The sequence below is a fragment of the Armigeres subalbatus genome, chromosome 2 (genome assembly GCF_024139115.2).
Source record: "Armigeres subalbatus isolate Guangzhou_Male chromosome 2, GZ_Asu_2, whole genome shotgun sequence".
Lineage (NCBI taxonomy): Eukaryota > Metazoa > Arthropoda > Insecta > Diptera > Culicidae > Armigeres > Armigeres subalbatus.
In genome coordinates this window covers 108,125,748-108,152,361 of record NC_085140.1, presented here as the reverse complement: position 1 = coordinate 108,152,361, position 26,614 = coordinate 108,125,748, and the positions used below count along the sequence as shown (strand labels likewise).

The following is a 26,614-nucleotide window of genomic DNA, read 5'->3' as shown; positions in this document are numbered from 1 at the left end:
CATTCTTTGGATTATCTGATCGATTATTACCTAAACTTATCGATAATTACCAATATTTGAATGCGGAATTTACGAAATGTCTTCAACATCGTGAAATATGCAGATTTAATTTGGGTCAAAAAAAATTCTAAGTCCGAAACGTAAACAACAGGACCAGTACCTGTCAAAACAGTGAGGTTAGGTTTGCCGCGCGCAATGACCTATAGGCAATATTGCGCATAAGCCCCAAAATTTTATTCCCACCTTTGGGTTTCCGCGCCGAGCACTCAGCGCCAGACTCGGCGACAAGGAGATGGTGGTCAAGTTGGTACTCCTGATTTTCTGACAACTGATGTCGATTGGTTGTGTGAGTGCACCGGTGTCAAAAAATAGAGCTTTTAGCTGAAAATTTAATTGTCAAATGTACATTTTGACAGCAATTTAGATGTATGAGTGAATGAAATGTGCAAATGCTCTATCGCGGAAGCAGTCGCTGAAGACAAGTGTCAATGCTTTCAGTGACGAAACGAAAAGTTTCAATGCAAAAAGCAATATTCTCTAAAGTGATTAGAAAGTACTCTTTAAATGAGTATTCCAACATAACCGTGTAGAAAAAAAGTACCTATAATCAGGGATGCCAGAAGATATTTTCATATGTCTTCACAGTCGTTTAAAAATGTCTTCAAATGTCTTCAATATTACAATACAATTACGATTATTAGCGAGAAATTTCAAAATTCAATAGGTTTATAAATTCAATAATCTCCTTGTTTTACTGATGTAATGTTAATTTTTTAACATACAAATTGTTACAGTTCAAAAGAATATTCTTAAAAATAATTTAATTTTTTTTTTAAGGAGTTTTCCCTGGATTTTGTACTGAGTCGGATTTTTAACTGAATTCTAGACCAACATTTGAAAAGGGCGTAACAGCCAAAATTTATTCCTTTCGATTCTTCTTCCACATATATAGCTTTATATGTAGACGAAGAATCAGAAGGAATAAATTTTGGCTGTTACGCCCTTTTCAAATGTTGGTCTAGAATTTTCACGTGGAATTCTTCCAAATTTTTTTTAAAGGATACCCTGTTGGGATTCAAAATTTACTGTGAAATACTTGAAGAAACACCCAGAGCATTTTCTGAAGGAACTTCCGGTAAAATTTCCAGATCAACTTCCGGATAAATTCCTGATGGAACTTCTTATAACTTCTTTTGGATGGAGCTTCTAATTACTTCTGGAAGTCTCCTGAAGAAATTTCCCGTTGTTGTTCTGGATAAATTCTTGGAGGAGCTTCCTGATGTATTGCTGCAGAAATTTCCGAAAGCAATCCTGGAGGAAATACCAGATAAATCTCATAGTATACTTCCGAAGGCATTCTTGGAGAGTCATTTGGCAACTTTCTTAAAGGATCTTCCACAGGCAGAACTTCCGGAGGGATCCCTTGAGGAGCTTCCGCCGCAATCCCGGGAAAACTTTTGGTAAAAATCCTGGAAGAACTACTGGAGGAATTCGAGAAGGAACTACCGAAGGAGTTCTGGAGAAATTTCTGAAGGATCTTCCAAATGAATTCCTGGAGGATTTTTCTGAAAAATCCCTGAAACTTCCGGACAATTTCCTGGAGGAATTACAGAAAGAATACCAGGACGATTTTTTGAAGAAATTCATAGAGGAATTCGCAGAGTAAATACTGGAAGAATGTCCAAAGATATTTCTAGAAGAATAATCAAAGGTATTCCAGGAAAAAATTAACAAAAGTGTGTAGCAAGTTTCCTCTGAATTTCTTTTAGGTAGATTTTCCTGTAGAAATTTACCTTGAAAATTATGAGAAATATCCATTTAACACCAGCATAATTTCAATTTCTTATTGACATTCGTAAGATTTTTTTATGAAAATTAATTGAGACAATTTTCTTGTGGAAATTAAAAGGGATTTATTGTGGGAATTGTGGAAATCAAGATGAATTTTCCGTTTAAATTTTGGAGGATTTTCTTTATGTTTTTTTACGGAAATTATTAAATATAAATTTTGTACTGAATTTCCAATTTCAATTCTCTTGAATATAGACAAGAAATTCCTTATTATTTTCATCGGAAATTCTTTTTAAAATTCACAGAAAATTCAAAGAGTTTCCCGTCGAATATTTAGACGAAAGTCACATGGACATACCGAAAAGATCAAAAGAATTCGTAAGGAATTTAGAAAAAGATCAGGTTCTAGCTCAACGATTGAATAGATTAAATCAAGTCATAGAAGAGTTCAATATATTTTTGCCGTAGATTATATCGGCCATTGCGTTCCAATGTGATGATCGAAATACCTTTTTACATACACGCCATCGGGAATTTTTTAACCAGCGCCTATCTCCAAGTTAAGTGCGCATGTAGTCTAAAATGCGTTGCATTTATCAGCCAGCTAGTGTGAATGTATTTTTATGTTTGAGATTATAAGCCCCAGACAAAGGGGCAAGCCAGAGTAAACGCGACGAGCGATGCAACGCGACGCGACTCACGTAAAAGAATAACAATCATTATCAACAGGCTGTCAAATTGCACTGTCGCGTCGCGTCGCATCGCACGTCGCGTTTACTCTGGCTTCCCCCAAAGACTATTATAATCTTTGTATTTTTTTCGCATAATTTACATATGGTTGGGATTCAGCCAAACCGCACCAAGCGGCTTTTTGACTAACTTGTGATATTTTGTTCGCAAAAGACAAACGGAAAGTATTTCATGTTAACTCATGCGTACATTCGTTGTAAAGGATCCTCAGCTATGGCGTTGAACGATGTCCGATGCGATTTATGACCAAGTGAATCTATTAAATACATGAAAACGTCCATATAGAAGTATATTCATAACTAAGAAATAAAATTATATTTTCTCTCGCTGGCTTATTGATTATCTTCAAGTATCTTCAAATAAGTAGATAAGTCTTCTAATATTTTGAAAAGTCTTCAAAATGTCTTCACGAAATAAATGTCTTCACAGAGATTCAAATGTCTTCAAATTGAAGACATGTCTTCAAATCTGGCATCTCTGCCTATAATTTTGTTTTATTATCCACCCCTGCGATAGCTGTCATAGCATTGTTTACGAATCAGTGAAAATCGTAAAACGACGTTTGCGTGTTTCTGCGATCACCGCCTTTCCATATTTACTAATTTCAACATTCGAAATATATTCAATAGTAATCCATTTATGCAATGGCAAGCAGAACGTTTATGCTTTTGGGCCAAGTAATGCCTTGTATCAAACAAAACGCCTCCAAAATTCGGATTCGTCGAATGGAGCTTGACACTAATCTTAACATGGTGAGTTATGCCGGCATTTATGGTTGCATAATATTGCATTCGACTCCGTTGTCTGATCTAAATTTCTCTTTTAGTATTTCAAAAAGGATGAATTTTACTTTGTGCATGACCCAACGAAAAAGTGCAAAACCGGTGACGTTGTACTAATCAAGGAGCTACCACAGAAGCTAACACGATTGATTACCCATTCGCTGGAGGAAATCGTTTACCCTCTGGGCGATGTGACGGATCCCATTACCGGAAAGAAAGTAACCGTAGGAAAGTACCGTGACGATGTAGAGGATGCAAATCGATTATACGGCAAGTCGGCGCAGGCATTCGACTATGACAAGGCACCGCCTAGAGGACGCCTGGAAGGCACGCGCGATTTTACTCATGGAGAGACCTATATCAAATATCACGAGGATGGAAAGGACCAACCGTTTGCAGTGTGAAACATGTGTGTGTCATCAGAAATGAATTGACTACTGTTCAACCGTTTCAAAACTACTAGTGTACAATTGATGGAATATAACTTAAAGCTGTCCTAAAGATTAGAAACTGGGTTATTCTATATGTACATTCATCATAACAAGAAAGCCTTGAGGTCAGGGCTTAAGGGTCGGTGCATAAACAAGTCAGATAAACCGCCCACACGTGAGGTCACTGTTTCCCTTTGTACTAACAAAACCTATACTTGCCGTGGTGGTGTGTGTCCTACTCGTCCAATCCGAGAAACTCCCGCTCGAGCGCCGCTCCCATCATATTCCAATCGCCGTCGTCCACATCGTCCAGGGGTTCTTCGCTGCCCTCGCTGTTGGATCCCATATCCAAGTCGGAAGGAAGAGCACATCCCCGCCGGAACTTGGCGCTCGGACTTTCATCTTCGTCCGAGCTGAGGTTCGTTTGGCTGTTGTCGTTTTCCTCAAGCTCGCTGTACTTGATAATGGAACCCTCTTCTTCCTGTTTTTTGAAGATGTTCCTTCGGTTCTCTTTTTCCTCCCTGCGTTTTCTCTTGCGCAACGTCTTGTTCATCGGAGGATTTTCAATGTCGACGGGTTCTTCGTCGCTGCTGCTATCGTCGTCCGATTCGAAGCACTCCTCGAAATCGTTGTTCATAGCGTCCAAGTCGTCGTTGGAGAAGCTGAGCAACGGATTTAACGTGTCGATGAACTTGGGTGGTTCCTGTTGGGTGTCGCCACGCTGTTTTGAAGGACCACTTGCGTTTCGATTTTCTCCATAACTTACAGCATGTTCTGAAGTGAAAGCATGTTTTTGTTTTAAAACAGCATAACTCGTACACGTGTATAAAACAAGCACTTACCAGGGCTATGACAGTGCGGCGGAGGTTGTCTCATCTTGGACGGTTTCGATTGCTTCAGCGGATAGAGCAGCTCTTCAACGTGTTCCCACCGCTCGGCGCAAGCCCACAGCCATTCCGGGGTGACAACCTTGATTTTTGGATTTTTTCGTGCGTTATGCACTTTAGATGTGCCGAACGTGACTGCCACCAGGTGCGTCGTGTCGGGTTGGAAATCCTGCGTAACATTGGCGCCTAAACTGCGCGCCACCTGGTACGCTTTGCTTTCCACAAGCTTCATGCTGTTCGGTACCAAACCAGAAAAGACCAAATTGAAACCAACTAGTACCTGGGATTTTACCTGCGGGATTAGTCTTTTCAAGTCCGATATCTGCGAAGATAATAAAAATCGGTTATTTTGTACTATCAGAAGTTATGTGTAGGTCTATTACCTGCTTGGTACTCTCGTACTCTTCATAGAACGTCTGATGAATTTTCACCAATATATGCTCTAAATAAAGCAAATAATCATCCGGATCTTCAATTTCTATTAGACTATCTTCTTTGTTCTTTTCACTATCATTTTTGTCATCTTGATTTTTATCTAAAGATTCATTTTCAGTCGTTTCATTTTCCGATTCCGCTTTCTTATCAGATTTTAATTCATCCTTCTCTTCTGCAGCTTTTCTAGGAGCAGTTTCTTCGATTGACTCTTCGCCAGCCGGCAATACATTTTTTGCATCCTCGGTGCTATCTTCTGGTTTTATCTCTTCCGTTTCTATTTTCGGCGTTGGTGGTCGACTGTTATTTTTGCTCTTGCTTTTCTTATCTTTTGGAAATTGATTGATTAGGTCTGAAAAAGGGTGCACTGTTAAACCAAACTTCAACTCTGAGAATAAATAATTATCGTACAGTACCTTTGAAGTCTACGCCCTTTCCGTCCAGTTCGTGTTTGGACATCCCGGGAGGTGCATTGATGTCACCGGTATGTTGAAAGAAGTGATAAGGTTTAACCTGGATCAGATTAGCTGCCATATTCCAAACGTCCTCTCGATCATCGATAATGCAAACCATTGAGTCTCCACATGGGAAAAGGGCTCTAAAATATTGAACTAGTATTAACCCTTTTTCTACTGCAACGTTTTCATCGCACAAACGCATACTTACTTCAAGTTATCCATTTTGCTTGTGGCATTGAAGCACTCATCACGTGACAGGATACGGTGCGAAAAAAGTTTACCGTCCTGATCGAGGAATTGAGCAATCATATGCGCATAGTTACGTGCTCCAAACGTGCAGATGTGCAGCTCGTAATAGGGATGCATTTTGTCTAGAAACTGTAAAGCTCCTGGCCGTAGCCTTGTGTGGTACCATGGTGAATTCGGTCCGTAGAGTTGAAAGTGATACACATCCTGTTGGGAAGCAATAAGAATTATTCACAAACTAGCATCTCAATAGCCAAAGAAATGTCCTACAACCCACCAACTGACCTTTAAATTGTTGGGTACGTTATCGTTAGTGGTGTGAATCAGAGTTTGATCCAAATCAACCAGCAAAACTAACTTCTTGTCCTTTAACAAGCGTTCTGTATCTGCTTGCCCCAGCTTTTTCGCCAACGTTTCCGTTACTTTCAATTCCGGCACCGAATGGATCATTGGAACGGATGCTTCTGATCCACCCGCCTGATCATCCTGTCGCAGATCCGCTCCACAATCCGCGCACATATCCTTTATAACGGTAGTATGACTGCACTGTGCCAACGCTAGCAAAGGTTTCCTGAACAACCAAAATACCGTTTAAAAATATCAATATGCCACTAGCTGGGCCACTTACCCTTTATCAACAATTTCACCTTCCTTTGCGAGGCGCTTTTTGACGACGCCCGCTTTGGTCGCTTTGAGGCGTTTTACATCCTTTTCAGGTCCGTTCGGAAGCTCGTAGAACAGGATAATGTTGCCGCTGGTCACAGGATAGCCCTCTCTAACCTTCCATTTGTTGATTTTAATGGCATTATCTGCCGGAGCGTAGATGATGTTTTGATTTTCCTCGGCCATTTTTGTCACTTTTCTCGCGATTCACCCGCGCTCCGCACTCTCTTCACGATTGTTTTCACCGCAGCGACGAAACAGCCTGAACAGCGCACTGATGTTGTTTTGACGGTTGCGTTATCCGCGGGTTTTCTTTCGCTTCTCGTATTAAACCGTTATTTACGTTACAATTTGATGATGATGCAAGCAAAACTGTACACTAGGGTGGCTCAAATTACCTAGTATGAATAAAACCCGCTTTCAATTTGATGATCTGATGCTTTGGACAAAGCCAAATTTGTCACCGTTTATTTCTCTTGCTCTCTCTCTTTCTTCTTTCTCTTGCATCATAAAATATGTTGAAAAAATAAACATTAGAAAGGTAAAAAAAACACTTTAGGGAAACATTATTTTCCATTATTTTGCATGCTTTTGCATTAATTTTTTGACGTAAACTACGTCTAAGGGTATAAGACTTGGATACAGGGTGTCAAATGAAAATTTCAAAACTCACGAAATCATGTAAGATTTGTAACATTAATAGGTCCTTTATCTTTCAATGGATTTTAATGATTTATATATCAATCCTCTCCACCAATTTGCCAGTAGTATTGAAACTATTGATTATCAACGCTAAACTATTGAAAATTTTAGTTCCGCGTTGCAATCCTTGGTAATTGCCTACTTTCAGGGTATTATCTATTATTGAACTGGGTTATATGCATGATTCGGATTTCTCACTCACTCACGCGACAACTGATCACTCCACCATGCATTTTATCCGGATAAATTACAGTGCGATAAACTCCAGCACAAGCGATGGTGCGAAAAATTGTTATCCTTCTTCCCATGTTTCGCGAAAATCAAATGCTGCTTACTTTGCCTCTCCAAACTGATTGAATCTGACGATGCGCCACGATAAGCAGAAGAAGGTAGTATTGTCTTGGTTGTTGATGGTTCCTTCTTTTCTATTGGCCCGTTTACATATGAGCTAGTTCTAGCGGACAATGCACTATCCGACAATACTAGCACGAAATTAGCATAATGTAAACGCTTATTAGTGAGGACAGTTCCTGTTTACATGATGCTAATATCGTGCTAGTATTGTCGGACAGTGCATTGTCCGCTAGAACTAGCTCATATGTAAACGGACCATATATAGAGCGGAATAGTCGGTTCAGTGTACTATATTTGGTTTTACGTAGTTTACGCACCGACGAACCGACGTGTCACTGGCGCTCTCTGATTGTCTCACACTTTTTAACGATCATTCGCTTTTACGGGCGATCACTCCTGTCAAATGAGCTAAGACACAACTCCGCTGCAATGTTAATACTCGTAGGTTGCTGGCTGAGTTATGAAAACTTCGCGAGCCATTATGGGGGTGGTGGTAGTGTTCGATGATTTTTCATCATGGCGTCGTGGGCAGCAAATTTGAATTATTTTCTATGAAGTGACACGTCGGTTCGTCGGTGATTTACGTCAGGCGGTCGTGTCTTGTATACAATCCCAAATCTTTTTGACGTAAACTACGTCTAAGGGGAAGACTCTGATACAGGGTGTAAAACGGAAATTTCCAAATTCGAGACCGTCACGAAATTAGGATAGATTTCAAACGCTAATAGCTTCTTTATCTTTCAATGGATTTTCGAGATTTAATTATCAATCGAATCGGCAACTCTCCAGCAATTTTTTAAGCCTATTGGAACTATTGATTATCAACGTAAAAACATTAAAAATTCCAAATCTTTACCAACCCAGTAAAATTTCATAGTTTCGTTACGACCGCCGTCTGAGGTTGGTTCTTGCGCTCTACTTTTGTGCGGTGATTCGTACAACAAGTACAAAATAGAACCAGAGCAATGACCGCGGCCGGAGCAAAAAAGTAGTGTTTATGAAAAAGTGCTACAGATAGACAGTGACAGTGATAGTGGACATATTCATGTAAGCAAGAGGTGAATATTAAAATTGATTATCAACTTTAAACAAGGTTACACTCTAACTTTTTTGACGGAAATTGAGTAAAATTTCTGTGGGATAGAAAGAGAGAGCAATGCAATTTTACTCAGTCACTGAGTAGGTGAAAGTTAGCGTGTATCCTACTATTTAGGCAGCATCCCTTTAAAATAACACTTCAAAAGCATTTAATTGCCATTTAATAGGCAATTAACTATGAAATGCATTAATCACTCTAAGTCGAATAACAATCGGAGAAAGGCATCATCACCACTGCGGAATAATAAATTTGGGGTTTTTAAATGAAAATTTGAATTGTCATATCCAACCATAATGAGCATCTTTATTTCGACTACCATACTAGCAGAACGTACCCTGCGTTGCTCGGGTTTTACGTTTAACGTTCGAAATGTCATTTTCTGCGTTGATTGCTAGCGATGCCGCATTCTAGATCATTTTTCGAGCGATCGCATTAGGTTTTCTCCAAACTCGCCATAATATTGTATTTTGACAATTTTCCCAACTTTTACTTCAAAATTTACTAACATTTTGCATATAGAAACATAGCTGATCCCAATACGAATCGATTAGTGAGAAAATCTCGCAGATCGGTCACCTTCTTCGTGAGTTATATTCCCTCAAAGGAAGAATAGATAGAAGAAAGAAACACAAAATATGACTATTGATCATTGATGATTCATACAAACTATATTTGATCATTTGAACACGTTTTTCGACGATGAATTTTGGTGAAAAAATGTCTCCTAGTACCGGACACTATTGCATCATGTTCAAATGTGACTAAGTTCCTGTTACATGAGTAAAGACATCATTCAGAATAGTAATATTATTCGCGTGCTTTAAGTTGTAAATATTAAAAATTGTTAGTGGAGCTTATTTGACTCTTCAGCTAAATTTTTTACATCCTAATCCAAATGCCCACCTTTTTCAATGTCCTCTTCAATTTTTGTTTCTGCTAATTTCTGAGGCTTTCTCAGCCAGAAGGAACAATTGAATTGAAGTGAGCTTAACAAAACAGGTGTGAAGAATTTTTATTCAACTTTAAATTTTGTACAAAGTTTATCACATGAAGATCTGATATTCTTTGCCATTGGAAGCCTTTTCAATAGCTTTCTTTTGTACTTAAAAAGATGAAGAAAGGACCTCTGCAAGTAGTGTCGTTTTAAGAAGTTTCCGGTATTGGGAGGTGTCCGGCGCTGGTAGATCTCCCCCTAAATAGTTAATGACCCGCCTCACGAAATGATTTCTCACATACGGGAAGATTTCTACAGTAATTTCCATACAAACTTCAAACTGCTCGTACTCAGTTATATTCTAACCAATTCAGTTGGAAATTTGGGAGGTACACCAAAACAGCAAATGTTATCGTTCAAGCATGAGGGAGCGCAAAAGTCAAATTTTCAATCACTCTAGGCTCTAACCAAAATAATTATCTTATGACCTGTTTTACGTAGTTTATGGCGGGCGGTCGTATCTTGTATATAACCCTTCTGATTTTTTCGATCTTGGAAAAAAAATTTCCCAATATTTTGTTCTATTTATTACTATATTTTTCAATACCTCTGAAATTCAATGTCCAATCGGCCCAATTTTGAATAGCAAACAATAGGACCACCTCTTGAACCACCTTCTCCGTCGAATGAAACTTGTTGCGAGTAAATCGGGTAATGCTAAGTTCCGAAAAGTGTGTCTACAGAATTTGTGCACATGCACATATTTATACCCATACATACATATACATTCATACACACATACAGACATCACCTCGGTTCGTCGTTATATAACACTGTGGTTCTCCGGGCCTTTAATTTTTTGTTGTCATCCTATAGCTTTTTTTATGTGTTTTCGGGATTTGGGCACGGAAAATCAAAATCCCGGCCCCATTTAAAATACACGGGGACCAAAATCCAGCGGAAAATTTTTCCGAGATGTATAAGGTGGCTTTAAACTAGTACGGGATCAAACACACCGAAGGAATGGTTCTTTTTCTCATTGGGTATTACCTCCCCCACTGGGACATTACCACCTCACAGCTTAGTGTTTCTAAGCACTTCCACAGTTATTAACTGCAGGGTTTCTAAGCCGCACGTTACCATTTTTGCATGGAGGCTCTCACGATGATACTTTTTTGCCCAGAGAAGTCGAAAACCTGAGGTTCGGTTCGAACTACGAGCTGAATGAAGCTATAATAAATAAATAAATTGTTGGAGAAAATCTTCAAATTGTGATACCGTGCCGAATTCATAACCCCGGATACATTACGTTACGTTTTGCGTTATTATTTATGTAACGCAGTAGTTCGTCGATCGATGAACGTCACAAAATCGACGAAGCTTGCAAAAAGTTTTGAAGGTGAGCTGCGTTCGTGGTCGGTGTGAATTTCAAATCGGCTAATTTTGTTGTCATATATATCCAGTGGAATTTTAAATTAGTGTCAAACAATTGTTCAGCGGCTCGTTTGTTTAAACAACCTAAAGGTAAGTGCAAAACTTGTTTAATATGGAGAAAAATCGATTTGAAATCCGGCTACCGAGTATGGTCGGCAGCCATTGCTTTTTGATGTCCTGATCAGCGGCAGCCGTCATCATCATCATTACGCCGCTGTGCTAATGATTGCCGATGATGGGCACCGGATAGGCTCAATGATTGATTTTGTTATTACAGTCTCCCCACAGTTATGGAACGCTTTACGGCATTCGGGGACTTCCATAACAACCAATTTATTAGATATTCTTACGTGAAAACCATTGTTAGGATCGCTAAATGATCTGATGCCGTTAAAAATATGTTCGATTATAATAAAATCATTGAAAGGCATAAAATAAAATATAGCCGCCTGCAAGATGAAGCCAGCAAATTTGTTTACTTTTTGCAATGCTCATCTCTTCAATCTACTGTCTACTGTCAAAGTGATTTCCTTGATGTAAGAACCTTAGCCGTAAAAACGATTACCAGTATGGGGTTGGACTTTTTTTTATATTGTACATAGGTATAATAAACACATAATCGAATTTTATTTATGCAGTAATATCCCGATTTTATCACCACCATGGTGAATTTTGGGGTGATGAAATAGAAAGTGATAAAATCGGAGGTAGACAAAGTCGGGGAGTGACAAAATCGGGTGTATTGCGATCTATACACAGTATAACAATAGCCCAACGCCATACTGCTAATCGTTTTTAATGAAATGGCTTCTATGATTTTTGAAAAATTCCTTATGCATCTTTATTCGTCAATTGGCTGTTTATTGGTGCATGAACAAGAAGAAACAGAAAAGATGATATTCGAAAAAAATCTAAAAGAAATTTAATTAAAAATAATTAGCAGTACGAGGTCAAAAATCGATATCGCATGAATGAGAAGAAGAAGCAGAAAGATAATATAATTTAAACATATTCGCACGATAAAACATACAAAGCAATTTCATTAAAAACGGTAAACAGTACTTCACTCACAAAAAACTCCGCATTATATTCATGAGTCCACACATGGATTTTTGCAATGGGGGTAGCGAAATGGATTCCATATTTTTGACACATATATTCCATGCGCCCACATGCATTGCATGAGTGTTCACACATACTATCCATGTGTGAATTTGTATGCAATTAAGTATGTGCCGACGCATGATATGCATATTTCAAAATACATGGATTTTTGCCATAAAGTATGTGTCGATTTTCCTGAGTGTTGGTTGGACTTGTGGACGGCTACAAAGCAAGACCACGCTGATGGTGGCTGGGTTCGATTCCCGGTCCGGTCTAGGCAATTTTCGGTTTGGAAATCGTTTCGACTTACCTACACGTAAAAAAATAACCTTATATGTTATGGCAAAAAACCATTCGAAAATACTTATACTCTTCATTATGCCACATAATGAATGATCCAATATCAAAAAGCTAATAACATTCATAAGTTAATGAAAAGTATAAGTTTCGGAATGTACACTGAGGAAAATGGACGTATGATTTTCAATCAAACGCCTTATAAAAATTTGCCACAAGGAATCAGTATGAATTTCAATATGTTGCCTTATGAATGATGACTTTCATTTAAAAAAAAAAGTGAAGTGCGGCAGACTGGGTTCGAACCATGGACGTCGGGGTCGGGAGGCCGGTATGTAGACCACACGCCCATCGACGCTTGATTACTCGGGAAGATAACTGCGTATAAGAAGCACTGTTGGTGGAGTAATCAGTCGAAGATTCATAAGGCGCCAGTTATGAATTTCGATAGTCCAGTTCATGTGACTAATGCGATGTATAAGTTTTTTCTTATACATTTAGCGCCTGCTTTGGCAAAAAAGTATTAGAAATATTAATAATAAATAACATTAAATTTTTTTACGTGTAGGCATAGAGTGTCATCTTGTTGGCCTTATGATATACGAATGCAAAAATGATAATTGGCAGGAACCTTGCTGTTTATAACTGTGGAAGTGCTCAATGAACACTTCGAGATGACAATGTCCCAGTAGGGGGATGTAATGCCAACAAATAAAAAAAAGACATACTTGTAAAGGGGTGTCTAAAAAAAGTGTTTTTATCTACCTTTTTGTTCTAGATTTTTCGGAATAGTCTTCAGGTGACTAGAGCTACAGAAAAAGGTATAGGTAAAGGTATTTTTTTTATTTTTCACGAATGAGTTTTTCTGAAGACTTGGGGTTCAATGAAATTTGATCGGAAGAACCTAACACACATTTTAATGATTTGCGTGCATTAAAAATGCAATGGAATGTAAAATGAATGATTTTTTACAATTTTGTAAAAATTAAACACGAGAGTGTCCATTATAGGAATATTTTGGGGGTCCATAATTTCTTATTATGGACTCCCACATGATGGTGTCGGGTCTATTAAGGTTCCCCCAAATACACGCGTTTCTATTGCTTGCGACAGCGATTCTGTCGCCGTTGGAATGGAAGCATAAATAGAACATTGCCTGCAGCGACCCAACGGTATAATCGTGGCGACTAGTTGTCGCCGTCGCGCCAATGAAATCGCTTAGATCTGGGGGAGCCTTTATAGTCTAGTCTAGTCTTGTCTACACATACACAGCCATCACTTGGAAGAATTATGGAAAATGATAGAATCGACTATTTCTATCATTTTTCTTTCATTATTTATATTTGAAGCACATACTAGATGTAGTTCAAATATAAATGCGACCTACTGTGCAGTGTTGGTTGTTGAATATTTCTGTTATAAATCAATACTTCACTTGATTCCACATTATTTAAGCTATAGAACGGGGACATCTCGTACCAACCGCTCCATTTATACTATTAAATGAATGACCAGACTTTGCCATTGACTGGCTAAGAGGATTAATGTGCAGTGCACTCCTTAGACAGTTGACTACTTGGGACGGGATACAGTTTTAAATCTAGTATCCTGGCATATACACTGATAAACAAAAGTATTCGCATGAATTTATACATTTCTATTGAAAACATGGCGAATACTTACGTCCATGAGTGTACATAAAAGCCTAGGTTTGAGCGCCATTACTCGCTCTCTGGAACGATAAAAAGAAAACAAACAAAAACGAAAGAATTAACATTAACAGACTAAAATACATAGTCGACAAACTGCGGATAATTTTCACGAACGCAGTCACAGGAATGAAAACGATGCCAACGCACTGGACAAGAGTCGTTTCGAACAAACAACCTTTCGCAGCTACTAGACTACGCCAAAACCATTCTCCATGCACTCAACTCAACAACTTCTTTCTCAAGTCACCACTTCACGCACACGACATAAACGTCGAATTGGCACTTTTCCGCGATTTTCGAACAAATTAAGCCAAGCCAGCAGAATTCACGGACACGGTCTGAGAAATGGAACGGCATGTTTTTACTAATTATTTCCAAAATTCGCTAAATTTTACAATCGATGTATACTTCGATCTTTCGTGCAGCGCGCATTCCAAATTTACGTAATTTCATGCCTGACCTGATACCTTACTGCACTAGTGCAAGCCGCCTCCAAATGCAGCACATTAACAGTAACACACCAAATGGCTGCGAACCAGGAAAGGGCAATACAGTGGTTTGACCACCAATCCATGCAATGGAACAGTATCACTCGAGAAACCATTTATATTGTTAATCCAACAATGACCAACATTAAGTACCCGCGCACTCACTAACTCCAGAGAGACCCGTGTCACGGTGCCATAGCACTACTTTCATCCAACTTTTAACAAGGAAAATAAAAAAAAACTGAAAATTTAAAAATTGAAATAGGGCAGTATTGAACAATAATTTTCAAGCTCTAAATATGTATAAACATCTAAAAAGATGAAAAGATTTAAGAAACCATTTCATTGGATTGGAAAGTAGAAAAACAAAATTCTAAAAAATCAAAGTTTGAGAATGGTGAAATTACTAATTATTTTTTTTTGCCGAAAACGTGTCCAGATCGATTTTAGACAAAGTAAAAAAAATACAAATACAAAGTAAAACCTCCATGAGTCGATGTGCTATGACTCATTGACTCATGGAAGCAAACAATAAATTTTTTTTTTAGTTGCTGGGTTTTCTATTCCACAACTCGATGGTCCCTTTAATATTGACGCATGAAGGTTTGACTGTATTGATTTTAAGTGAAAACAAAAAACAGGGTTTATATGTTTGAATAGCAGCAAGTAAACAAATCCGCTACTATGCTGATGTCATATTAGAAATTTGGAGACAGTACAGTCGATAGTAAATCCTTCCGCACGCGATAACATATGAGCAAGTCAAACCACCTTCCTTTTGCCAGTGGAGATATATCAGCTTCCACACTGATATTCTTCCCTCCCCCTTCATACGGAAGCTTGGCAGAAGGAAGGTCGTGTGATATGTGCCATCACAAATATTGCCCTCCGCTCGCTTTCAAATCGACTTCTATAAAACATTCTTCATGCCTGCCGTATCCTAACGGAACTATCAATTCTATACTTTCGCCTCTAATTCTATCATGAACATGTACGTCCAAGTTTGGAAGATGATATTAGCATTTCCATATCATCTTAGAAAATGGTTCAAATCTCAAAGATTGGTGTCTTGGACGCGAGAATTAATTTGGGTTTTTGAAAAAGAATTATTCTTAGAAATCCATTTGGAAAGTTAATAGGGATCGTGACAAGGACTCCCGTGACCCTGATCAACTAAATATTTTATACCAACTATGCATTCGTTTACACTAACATAAAACAATTTGAAAATGGATTTAAAATTTATGAGTTTTTTCACTTACTCCTGCCAAACGGGGTAAGTGAAAGAAACCACATTACCTCGCCTCGATCATCTTCGCCGGGTCAGCTAGTTTTCATCAAGTTCATCTTTTCACAGCAACTAATTACCAGTCCTGAAGTAAAAAATACGAGAAAGGCAAAAATAATGGCTGACGAAAGTCTTCTGAACGATTCCAATTTGGGAGCTCTGGGGTCGAATGATGATGACTCGGAATTGATTCTTGAGGTAAGTTTTGTTTTGTGTGGCATTTCTTCATTTGTGCTAATATATTTAATAAAATCCATCTATTGTGCAGGATGACTATTTGAAAGGCGCTGACATGCAGATAGATCCCGAACTAGAAGCAATCAAGGCTCGGGTAAAAGAAATGGAGGAGGAAGCTGAAAAACTGAAACAACTTCAAACGGAAGTTACCAAACAAATGACGCTTGGATCCCCCACCGGGGTTACTCCAATTCTTACGGCAGAAGAAAAGGCCGAAATTGATAACCGTTCAATTTACGTTGGCAATGTTGACTACGGCGCGACAGCCGAAGAGCTAGAGGCCCACTTCCACGGTTGTGGAACCATCAATAGGGTAACGATTCTGTGCAATAAAGCCGACGGTCATCCGAAGGGTTTCGCCTACATAGAATTTGGCTCGAAAGAATTTGTCGAAACAGCGTTGGCCATGAACGAAACCCTCTTCCGTGGACGGCAAATCAAGGTAAATCCGAAACGTACAAACCGGCCAGGAATGTGCACCACCAACCGATTCCCCCGAGGATCTGCCGTTCGTGGACGGGGCGCTCGGATCGCGAGGGGGGCATGCTGCTACGGAGGACACCGAGGATCACGAAGACCTGCGTACGTACCCTATCAAAACGCAAGATACACTGAATAATTTAAAAAAATTAACTTAGCACCATATGATGATGTTGGAAATAAATTGTTCTTCGTTTTTCTTTGTTCTCTATTTCGATTTTATTTATCTGCTTCATGCACGGAAAACCGTCACAACCGCAGTCGCGGATATCGAGGAAGAGCCACCTACTACGCACCGTATTAGGGAACCTAGTAAAATGGGCCCGACACGACCACACAATACAGCGTACACGTTTAGTTTACAGCATCCCTAGAGATAAGCCGGCATGGAACACTGGGAAGCACCAGTTCCAAACTAGGGTAAGTAGAGAGTGTTCATCTTGTGCCTATTTCTAATGGGGCGTTTCCCCGTGTAACGGGGGCCCCAGTTCATCATTCTTTGATGAATCCACCATATTCAGGGATCATTTATTTTGATGGAACGCTTTTTCAAGTCTGTCTTCACAGTCTGCTTCTTTTTCATGAAAGTTTTTCGTGTAGGATTTTTAGCTAGTACCAGGATTATACAATTTTACTCTCGATACATCAAACTTTGTTTTTGATAAGTAACTGTTAATTATAACATAATAATATATGGCTATTTAAATCGAACATTATAATATTCAAATTCTACTTGATCATGATAGAGATTATTTAAGATGAAATTCAGCGTTGATCGTGCAACAAGGGACAGGGCAGGTATTTCAATCCATGGTCTGATTCCCATCATAGGCTCTAAAACCAATGAAAGCAACGTTCATTTGCACCAACTTTTTGAGGGGAGTAGAGGGTAATTTCGCCACCGGTGTGGAATTATGGAAATGTAATGTGTAATGGTTGTTATTAATGTGTAATGGTTTGTTGAAATTCAGCTCTGTCCAGGTGTCTATACATATGATTTTTGACTGAAGAAAATAAACAAGTTTTTATGAAAAATCCACACTTGCTCAAATTGCCCCAACGCACATTACCCTATCGGGTTTAGGTATAGCGTGTTTTTAAAATGATCAAAAATGAACTAAAATTAATTAGGTTTTTTAATATAAATTGGATATGAATGGTAATACTCCAATCTCCAAACTAACAATAGACCGCATTCCCCGTCAGATGCAACTTGTTTGGAGTAAATCGGGTATGCTAAGTTCCAAAAACTGTGTCTACAAAATTTGTACACATAGACACACACACACACGCATACATTCACACATACAGACATCACCTCGGTTCGTCGAGCTGAGTCGATTGGTATAGAACCCTAGAGGTCTCCGGGCCTTCAATCAAAAGTTTATTTTTCAAGTAATCCTTTAGCCTTTCAGTATAACATTGTTGTACGAGAAAGGTAAAAATGTTTTTTTATTCTTTGTTAAAGAGATTTTCAGCCCGGGGCTGGCTCATCTCTTTAAATGGTTTGTTGTAAGACTTTTGGTTAGTAATTTCCTTAGGATAGCCAAATTGTCCTCCTGTCCCTGATTGTTTTATATAGATTAAGTTGCTGCAATATGTGTTTCTTTTATTAGTTAGTTTTATTAAGTGCAACTAATAGAAGGATATTTGAATTTTCCAAATGTCATGTCAAACTGTCAATTAAAGGTTGCATGAAGAAGAAGAAGTAGCATGCACTCGGGGGTTAGATTCTACGGCAGAGGATCGTCTGGTTAACAGGTTGCCACTGTGATAGTAAAGTGTGGTATTGTGGTATATTCTAATTGGATGTCGAAACAAGCTTTTTCGCTCATTCCGAATTCTAACAGTTAACTGCTAGAAGTAGTAAAGTTGTAGGTATAGAATAGAATATGGAAACGGCTTGAAAGCCCATTTCCAGTTCTAGCCATTGCTAGAACACGAGAAATATATGAAAAAATGCAAAGTAGTAGGAATGGAACGGGCCTGGGATTGCACCCACGATCTCCTGCGTATGAGGTAGGAATGGTAGCCCTATGACCACGAAGCCCGTTATTACCCAAGTAATCATTAGCACTATATTACGCCAAACCGCCATATAGGGCCACTATACGGCTATTTAAAAACATATAAGCATTAAAGTAGCACTATATAGCCGATTTGGCGGAATATAGTGCTTACTGGTTACTTGAGTAGCTAAATCAACTTCGAATGAATAGCTCAATACATTAATAGGTTACCAAAATGTGTTTTTTTAGTATTAATATTCTTTTACATTATTGTCAATCATTTACCCCACTTTCCTTTACGTCAGCGGTTCTCAACCCTTTTCTTAAGAGGTACCCCTTCGAACTTATGCGTCTAGGGGTGAGAATGGCTCATTGCTCTTACCGCCAGTCTGAAGGTTGGATAACAAAATCGTTCAAAAAGGTGTCTTATAATTTATTTTTCTTGTCCTCAGTTACATTTAATCTATTCTACAAGCATCCTAAGTAGTTGAAACAGTGACCAATTCTCACCCCCATTTGACCTCACCCCCGACGACGGTATTTCATAAGATAGGATATTATAAACGGATCTGAAAAGTAACGGGATATATGGCTCTCTAAAAAAATTTCTGAAATTTTCGTTATTCCGTGAAACTTTTAGATTGAAATAAATCTTATACATCTAGCTTTCCTACAAGACTTCGAGGACTTTTGGAGGCTTCCGAGCATCTTGAAAGGACGGTTTCGATGCTTTTGAAAGAATGCTTTCGAGCCTCTGGGAAGGAGGCTTCCGAGCCTCTTGAAAGGAGGCTTTTGAGCCTCTCGAAAGGAGGCTTCCGAGCCTCTTGAAAGGAGGCTTTTGAGCCTCTCGAAAGGAGGCTTCCGAGCCTCTTGAAAGGAAGCTTCCGAACCTCTTGAAAGGATGCTTCCGAGCCTCTTGAAAGGAGGCTTCCGAGCCTCTTGAAAGGAGGCTTCCGAGCCTCTTGAATGGAGGCTTCCGAGCATCTTAAAAGGAGGCTTCCGAGCCTCTTGCAAGGAGGCTTCAGATCCTCTTGAAAGGAGGCTTCCGAGCCTCGTGAAAGGAGGCTTCCGAGCCTCGTGAAAGAAGGCTTCCGAGCCTCTTGAAAGGAGGCTTCCGAGCCTCTTGAAAGGAGGCTTTCGAGCCTCTTCTTTATTCTTTATTGGGAGCAGGGAAAAGCCCCCTCTTTAAAGGAGGCTTCCGAGCCTCTTGGAAGAATGCTTCCGATCATCTTGAAAGGAGCCTCTTTCCTAGCCTTTTGAAATGAGGCTACCGCGCCTTTTGGCAAGAGGGTTACGAGCTGCTTCGGAAAAGACTCTTGAAAGGAGGCTTCTTGCAACGAAGCTACCGAGCTCTCTCAACTGGATGCTTCTGAACCTTTATATTCTAGATTCTAGTTCAGAAGTATACTGCCGTTCTACGCATAATTGTCCCATGTATATAGGGAATCCCAGCAAACCTAGTGCTAGTGACAACTGAACTACGTTCAAATAACTATGCTGAACCAAGCGGCTCCCCACGAATGTAAGTCAAATATGCACTGTTGTTACTACTGACATCCGTATCATGTGTAGTTTTGTATTCCGCGCATAGTTGAAGCGACAGAAGAATATGTCTTTTGCTGCGAAATGTGAGAAGGCGTCGGCTCGCAGTGTGTTGCAGCGCTTCGTTCCCAAACAGACGAGCATAGAGAAAATTTTCCTCAATATTCTCTCTCATATTTTCTTCTTCGTTCACGTCGTAAACTTGAACGAACTGCGACGCCGTTTCGTTGCAAGGTTTGTTGCATCGCTTCGTGTTCTACATGTAGGCAGACAGAGACAAAAAAGCACGTGTTTTGATGCAGGAGTGTCTTTTTGTGCCTTGGAATGATACAAACAACCAAACGCCTGAATACAAAAAGGAAAGCTACTTATTTGCCTATTGGCGATTAAAGGTTGCATGAAGAAGAAGAAGTCGAAGGATGATTTTAGAAAAATATTGCACGGGGAAGCATACGGAAGATTTTTTAAAACTCTTCTCAAAAATTCTAGAAGCGATTTAATTAAAAACGGAAGCAGTACGGGGTTGGACTTTTCTTCTACTGTGTATCAAGTATGATATCATAAAATAAAATTTGAAATCGAAAAATTGCGTTTATTATGCAGTAAAAGGAAAGTCCAACCCCGTACCGTTTTTAATTAAATTGCTCCTAGAATTTTTGAGAAGAGTTTTAAAAACTTTCCCGTATGCTTCCCCATGCAATATTTTTCAAATATCCTTCGACTTCTTCTTCTTCATGCAACCTTTAATCGTCAATGTTACAAATTTGTGGACTAGTTCAGAAACAAAATTGAACGTACCTGTTGCAACAGCTCTGTTTTCTGCCAACAAGTGCAACTATGTTTTTGAACACAAGATCAAAATATAATCTTCATTAGTTTGCTTACCTGTGCAATGAACAGGTTGAACAGGCCGACAAGACGCCACTGCTCTATCAATAAGTTTTTTGAAATTGTAATACATCCGCCATTACGCATTTTTGCTCGAGGTACCCCCTGAGGCCAGCAAAGGTACCCCCAGGGGTACATGTACTCCAGGTTGAGAACCGCTGCTCTATGTGATTAATAGTGATATGTGAAAATCTTTAATTCGTCGTTCTCGTAATTGCCGATTTGTGGCGCTGTTGTATAATCTTGTTCTGTACTTCTCAAATCTACCATTTTGCTTTGATGTTGCAACTTTTTTGCCTTTCTCGTATACTAAGTATACGGTAAAGGCTATATGATCGCTCCAAAAACAAACTTTTTATAGAAGGCCCGGAGACCCATAGTGTTATATACCAATCGACTCAGTTCGACGAATTGAGGTGATGTCTGTGTGTGTGTGTGTGTGTGTGTGTGTGTGTGTGTGTGTGTGTGTGTGTGTGCGCAAAACTACTCAACAAAATGTCACTCATTTTTCGGGCACTTATCCTCAACCGATTTGCTCGCAACAAGTTGCATTCGACGCAGAATCCTGTCCCATTGTTTCCTATTTGAAATTGGCCAGATCGAACTATGGGATCGAGAGTTATGGCCAAAATACAAATTCATACGAAAAAATCGCGTAAAAAATGTCACTCATTTTTCGGACACTTGTCCTCAACCGATTTGCTCGCAACAAGTTGCATTCGTCGCAGAATCCTGTCCCATTGACTCCTATTTGAAATTGGCCAGATCGAACAATGGGATCGAAAGTTATGGCCAAAATACAAAATCATACGAAAAAATCGCGTAAAAAATGTCACTCATTTTTCGGGCACTTATCCTTAACCGATTTGCTCGCAACAAGTTGCATTCGACGCAGAATCCTGTCCCATTGTTTCCTATTTGAAATTGGCCAGATCGAACAATGGGATCGAAAGTTATGGCCAAAATACAAAATCCTACGAAAAAATCGCGTAAAAAATGTCACTCATTTTTCGGGCACTTATCCTCAACCGATTTGCTCGCAACAAGTTGCATTCGACGCAGAATCCTGTCCCACTGTTTCTTATTTGAAATTGGCTAGATCGGACTATGGGATCAAAAGTTATGGCCAAAACACAAAATCATACGAAAAGATCGTGTAAAAAATGTCACTCATTTTTCGGGCACTTATCCTTAACCGATTTGCTCGCCTCAAGTTGCATTCGACGCAGAATCCTGTCCCACTGTCTCCTTTTTTAAATTGGCCAGATCGAACTATGGGATCGAAAGTTATGGCCAAAATACAAAATCCTACGAAAAAATCGCGTAAAAAATGTAACTCATTCTTCGGGCACTTATCCTCAACCGATTTGCTCGCAACAAGTTGCATTCGACGCAGAATCCTGTCCCACTATTTCCTATTCGAAATAGGCCAGATCGGACTATGGGATCAAAAGTTATGGCCAAAACACAAAATCATACGAAAAAATCGTGTAAAAAATGTCACTCATTTTTCGGGCACTTATCCTCAACCGATTTGCTCGCAACAAGTTGCATTCCACGCAGAATCCTGTCCCACTGTCTCCTTTTTTAAATTGGCCAGATCGAACTATGGGATCGAAAGTTATGGCCAAAATACAAAATCCTACGAAAAAATCGCGTAAAAAATGTAACTCATTTTTCAGGCACTTATCCTCAACCGATTTGCTCGCATTAAATTGCATTCGACGCAGAATGTCTCATATTTTCTTATTGAAAATTGGCCAGATCGGACTATGGGCTTAGATGTTATAGTCAAATTACTATTTATTGTGAAAAAGAGTTCAAAAAAGTCTAGCTCATTTTTTTAGCACTTAGACTTCATCTATTCCCCCCCAAGCAACACAAGTTCAACAAATCTGGTTGCAGTAACCATATAGTGACTGAATCCGGTCATATATAAGTTACTGTGATTGATGTGCAATATGTGTGCTTCTCAGGTCGCTCGCAACAGATTGCACTCGACGCAGAATCTTGTCCCATTGTTTCCTATAGAAACTTGGCCGGATCGTACAATTGGGTCAAAAGTTATGGCGAAAATACTAATTTTAATACTACAAAATAATATGCCATTTTTTGCTCTTATGTTCATCCGATTTGTTTGGAACAAATTGCGTTTGGCGAGAATTTTTTTTATGCATATAAAAAAATATGAAAAATAAGACCAATCCACATATTGGTGTTATTTGAGATTTTTCCAAACCTTTTGAACGAACGAGAAAGGCACCATCACCGCTAGGTGGATTAATCTGGGTTTTTTGGTAAACGATGGCTGTATTCATTTGTTATTGTATATTTAATTAACGAGCCATATCGCCTGCAATACTGAAGTTAGGTATCATTCTTCGAAAAGCTTAGTCTTCTATGACATCCTTAAATTACCTTTTTGAATTACGGTCTCCATTTAGCCTTACGAGCAAAGGCGAGCCAGTCCGGAAATGGCGAGTTCGGTTCTCGGCCCGGTCTAGGATGTTTTCGGGTGGAAAACATTCTCGAATGGGAATAGAAGAGTACCAAAGATAGAATTCACAATGGACGACTGTTCTCCACATCGTATCACAATTTTAACCCTCTTTCCCACGACTTTTTTCAAATATTTGGATAACGATGGAAATAATGGAAAACGAAAAAAAAAGTTTTTGATTGTAAATCGATAGTTACTTGATTGTTTTCAATAGTTTCATTATTTTTACTTTAAATTGATTATATTTTCAGTCTAATGAAACCATAGATTTGTGCCAAATACCGCTTTTTGTTGTAATTCGATGAATGTTGGAAGATGCGAAATTTGATGGAGCTCTACAGCTACCATGGGAAGGAAAGGGTTAAGCACATACACGTCATGGCCGATGTGTTTTTGAAAAATACTTTCAACTCTAACCGTTGGGGCCTCCCTTAGCCTAGCGGTAGAATGCGCAGCTATAAACCAAGATGGTGCTGCTGAAGGTGGTTGGTATCGATTTCCGATTTTGCCCAGAAAAAAAAAACAGGGTTGGCATTGCGCACCTCGATTCGAAACGAGCAAACCATGCAAACTGTCATACGGAAGAGCTATCGAAAGGAGATGCGCAATGAGGCCCCAGGTTGGATATGTTTTCGACTTCCCTGGGTATAGAGTATCATCGTGTTAGCTTCATGATATATAAAAGCAAAAATAGCGACTTGGCTTAGGTTCCTCGCAGTTAATAACACTGTGAAAGTGCTTAACGAAAATAGAGCGACGAGGCAGCAATGTCCCATCAGGGGAAATAGTTCCAACCAAGAAGAGTGAACAGCAGTGTTGGTAGAATCAAACTCAAATCTGAATTATCGAGGCTTCATGCACGAGCTAACTCGCTTGCAAGGGATCTGTACAAACGTTTACATGTTAAAAAGGACCGTTATCACGACCGTACAAGGCATTTTTGTGCCTATGTAACTGTCGCTCATCTAGGTGTTGTTCTGCATTAGGTCCGTTTTGGGTGAAGCAAACACTTCTCTGTGTTATTGATTTTAAGCGTGTGCGATTCTGTAGGGGGAGCATCGCGCTTGAGTTTCTCGGACAGAATCGCATCGCTTCGCTCACTCATCGAAAAATGATTCCGCTCTAAAAAGCGTCAAACCGCAATCGAAACGTATGTTTTGTTTATATATGCAACTATTAGCGATTGTTTAAAGCGAAAAAAGTTAATTCAATGCATTCAACAATGAAGAACACGTAAAAAGCATGCAATGATGCAAATCGCAATTCGAATCATGAGCAATTCTCTCGGCCATGATTCTGATGGCATTGACTTCTCCAAATGAATACAAGTGTGCGTGATTTCGCTGTATTCCTCTCGAAGTGTTTGTGATATTTTTGCTGCAACTGGATTAGGTACCACCCACTTTTATTTTATACATCCTACACAGTGACATTAGTGTTGGTGATTCTGGCCTTGGAGAACTCAATTTGACTCACGCATGATTTGAATCGCCGATGAGATTTGAGCATGGTTTGAATCCAAACGAGACACTCTCGATAGGTAGCATACCGTGAGAGACTTTTTTCGGTAGCTGTTACGATAATGAACTGATTCGGGGGGCTACAACCCATGATAAATATATTGTAATAAGCCCCAATTGCGGGGGGAGGGGGAGATTGGGGAAAAAAGGCGTTTTATAAAACCCCCACGGTGGGGACCGTCTTTCCGAATCAGTTTTTTTTTCAACTTGTATTATACAAGTGCGATAGTTTTGTTTTCATGGCTTGTTATGATTCGAAGAGGTTTCTACCTCTCTTTTATCGTTGTTCGTTATCTATGAATTATTGGCAGTGGCTGATTTTCTACCCGCCGCTACCACATCCAGGCGCTATCGTATATGCGCAAATAGCCAGCATGAGTTAGCCGCCAGAAATTTGTATGGCGAAAGACATCTAACGCGGGTTTTCTCAAAATTAGGAACTTTTCATGAAAAGCTATTTGGTACCGGTTATGAAGGATGATGTCCGCTACTACGCCTACCAAATATTTTTTCGATCAAGGTGCTTAATTTTGAGAAATCGAACCTTAGATGCCTTTCGCCATACTGATTTCAGAAAGTTAACTCCTAGTGTGCCGCTGTAAGGACGCTCAAAGCAGGCGATTCATTGAGAGCGATTTCTGCAAACCCTGGATTTGAGAATTTTAGATTTTACCGACCTTGGTGAACAGAATGGGTTCGACTTCGAAAGTCCAATCGAACGTAGAATAGAATATGGGCTTATAGACAAATAAGTCTAAGGAAAAATATTTTCATTTCATGTTGTCGATACTGTTACAAACTAACAAGCTTTCAATCATCACTAACCAATAAAACATCTTCTGGCTTTTTAAGTCTCTGTGATCAATTTTTGAACTCATTAAAGCGTTATTTTGTCTAACATTTTACAGATTATTACATATTATTATATTTGATTGCAAACATCTTTTCAAAAAACATTATTTGTCTTCGAATTTTCTCTGAATATAACGATGCATTGCACTGATACTGTTCCCAATCGTAGAAGCCATTGTGATATAGTAGCCATTCTTGAGAATAATGTTTTTTGAATTCGTTCAAAACAGTCAAACAAAACAATGGAACAAAAATGCCACATCAAAAAAGATCCATTCGATTGACAAAAAAAGCCAACACGAAAAGATGCGGAACGATGAAAAAAATGTGGAAAACACCAAAAGATGGCAAAATAAAAGACAAAATGATAAAAAAGGAAGGCAAAAGATACAGAAAATCCGCCAGCATCACAAAAAAATCCATGGCAATGAGAAAAGAAGACAAATGTTTCGAAAAAAAAGTTTAAGCGAAAAGATACAACCGATGAAAAGAGGACCTGGAGCCCACAGTGAAAAAAGATGAAAACAAGGAGCAACAGCGAAAAAAGCGGAGACGACAACATTTAGATTGAAAATCAAAAAAAAATTATAAGAAAAACGTCAAGAGGTTTAAGTATTAAAGAATGCATATATCGTAAGGATAAAAGGGGCTTGTTGTTCTCGCGTAGTGATGTATCACTAACCTAGTTCCAAGTATGCGAAGTCAGTAATGATGACATTGCATAGCTGTAAACG

The 26,614-nt window shown here is 39.1% G+C and overlaps 3 protein-coding genes across 4 annotated transcripts; 2 read left to right on the top strand and 1 right to left on the bottom strand.

Moving 5' to 3' along the window:
* Window positions 1–3,065: 3,065 nt before the first annotated feature.
* On the top strand, window positions 3,066–3,833 carry LOC134210630 (small ribosomal subunit protein uS17m). The gene is made up of 2 exons (XM_062686775.1): window positions 3,066–3,293; window positions 3,368–3,833. Exons 1-2 carry the CDS (start codon window positions 3,186–3,188, stop codon window positions 3,725–3,727), a joined length of 468 nt encoding a protein of 155 aa, XP_062542759.1. The 5' UTR covers window positions 3,066–3,185; the 3' UTR covers window positions 3,728–3,833.
* LOC134210629 (RNA polymerase II subunit A C-terminal domain phosphatase) lies at window positions 3,772–6,738 on the bottom strand. The gene is made up of 7 exons (XM_062686774.1): window positions 6,406–6,738; window positions 6,063–6,348; window positions 5,740–5,984; window positions 5,490–5,671; window positions 5,025–5,425; window positions 4,597–4,963; window positions 3,772–4,528 (listed from the first exon to the last, which is right to left on the bottom strand). Exons 1-7 carry the CDS (start codon window positions 6,624–6,626, stop codon window positions 3,990–3,992), a joined length of 2,241 nt encoding a protein of 746 aa, XP_062542758.1. The 5' UTR covers window positions 6,627–6,738; the 3' UTR covers window positions 3,772–3,989.
* A 4,156-nt stretch (window positions 6,739–10,894) lies between these two features.
* On the top strand, window positions 10,895–26,525 carry LOC134210628 (polyadenylate-binding protein 2). Of its 2 annotated transcripts, XR_009978842.1 has the most exons (5): window positions 10,895–11,053; window positions 15,922–16,050; window positions 16,121–16,671; window positions 16,831–16,989; window positions 25,937–26,525. XR_009978842.1 is itself a non-coding variant. In XM_062686772.1 (4 exons), exons 2-4 carry the CDS (start codon window positions 15,970–15,972, stop codon window positions 16,871–16,873), a joined length of 675 nt encoding a protein of 224 aa, XP_062542756.1. In that variant the 5' UTR covers window positions 10,895–11,053; window positions 15,922–15,969; the 3' UTR covers window positions 16,874–17,301. The 2 variants fall into 2 exon arrangements, 1 of the variants encoding a protein (XP_062542756.1); XM_062686772.1 differs by lacking the exon at window positions 25,937–26,525 and having other exon boundaries at window positions 16,831–17,301.
* The last annotated feature ends 89 nt before the right edge of the window (window positions 26,526–26,614 follow it).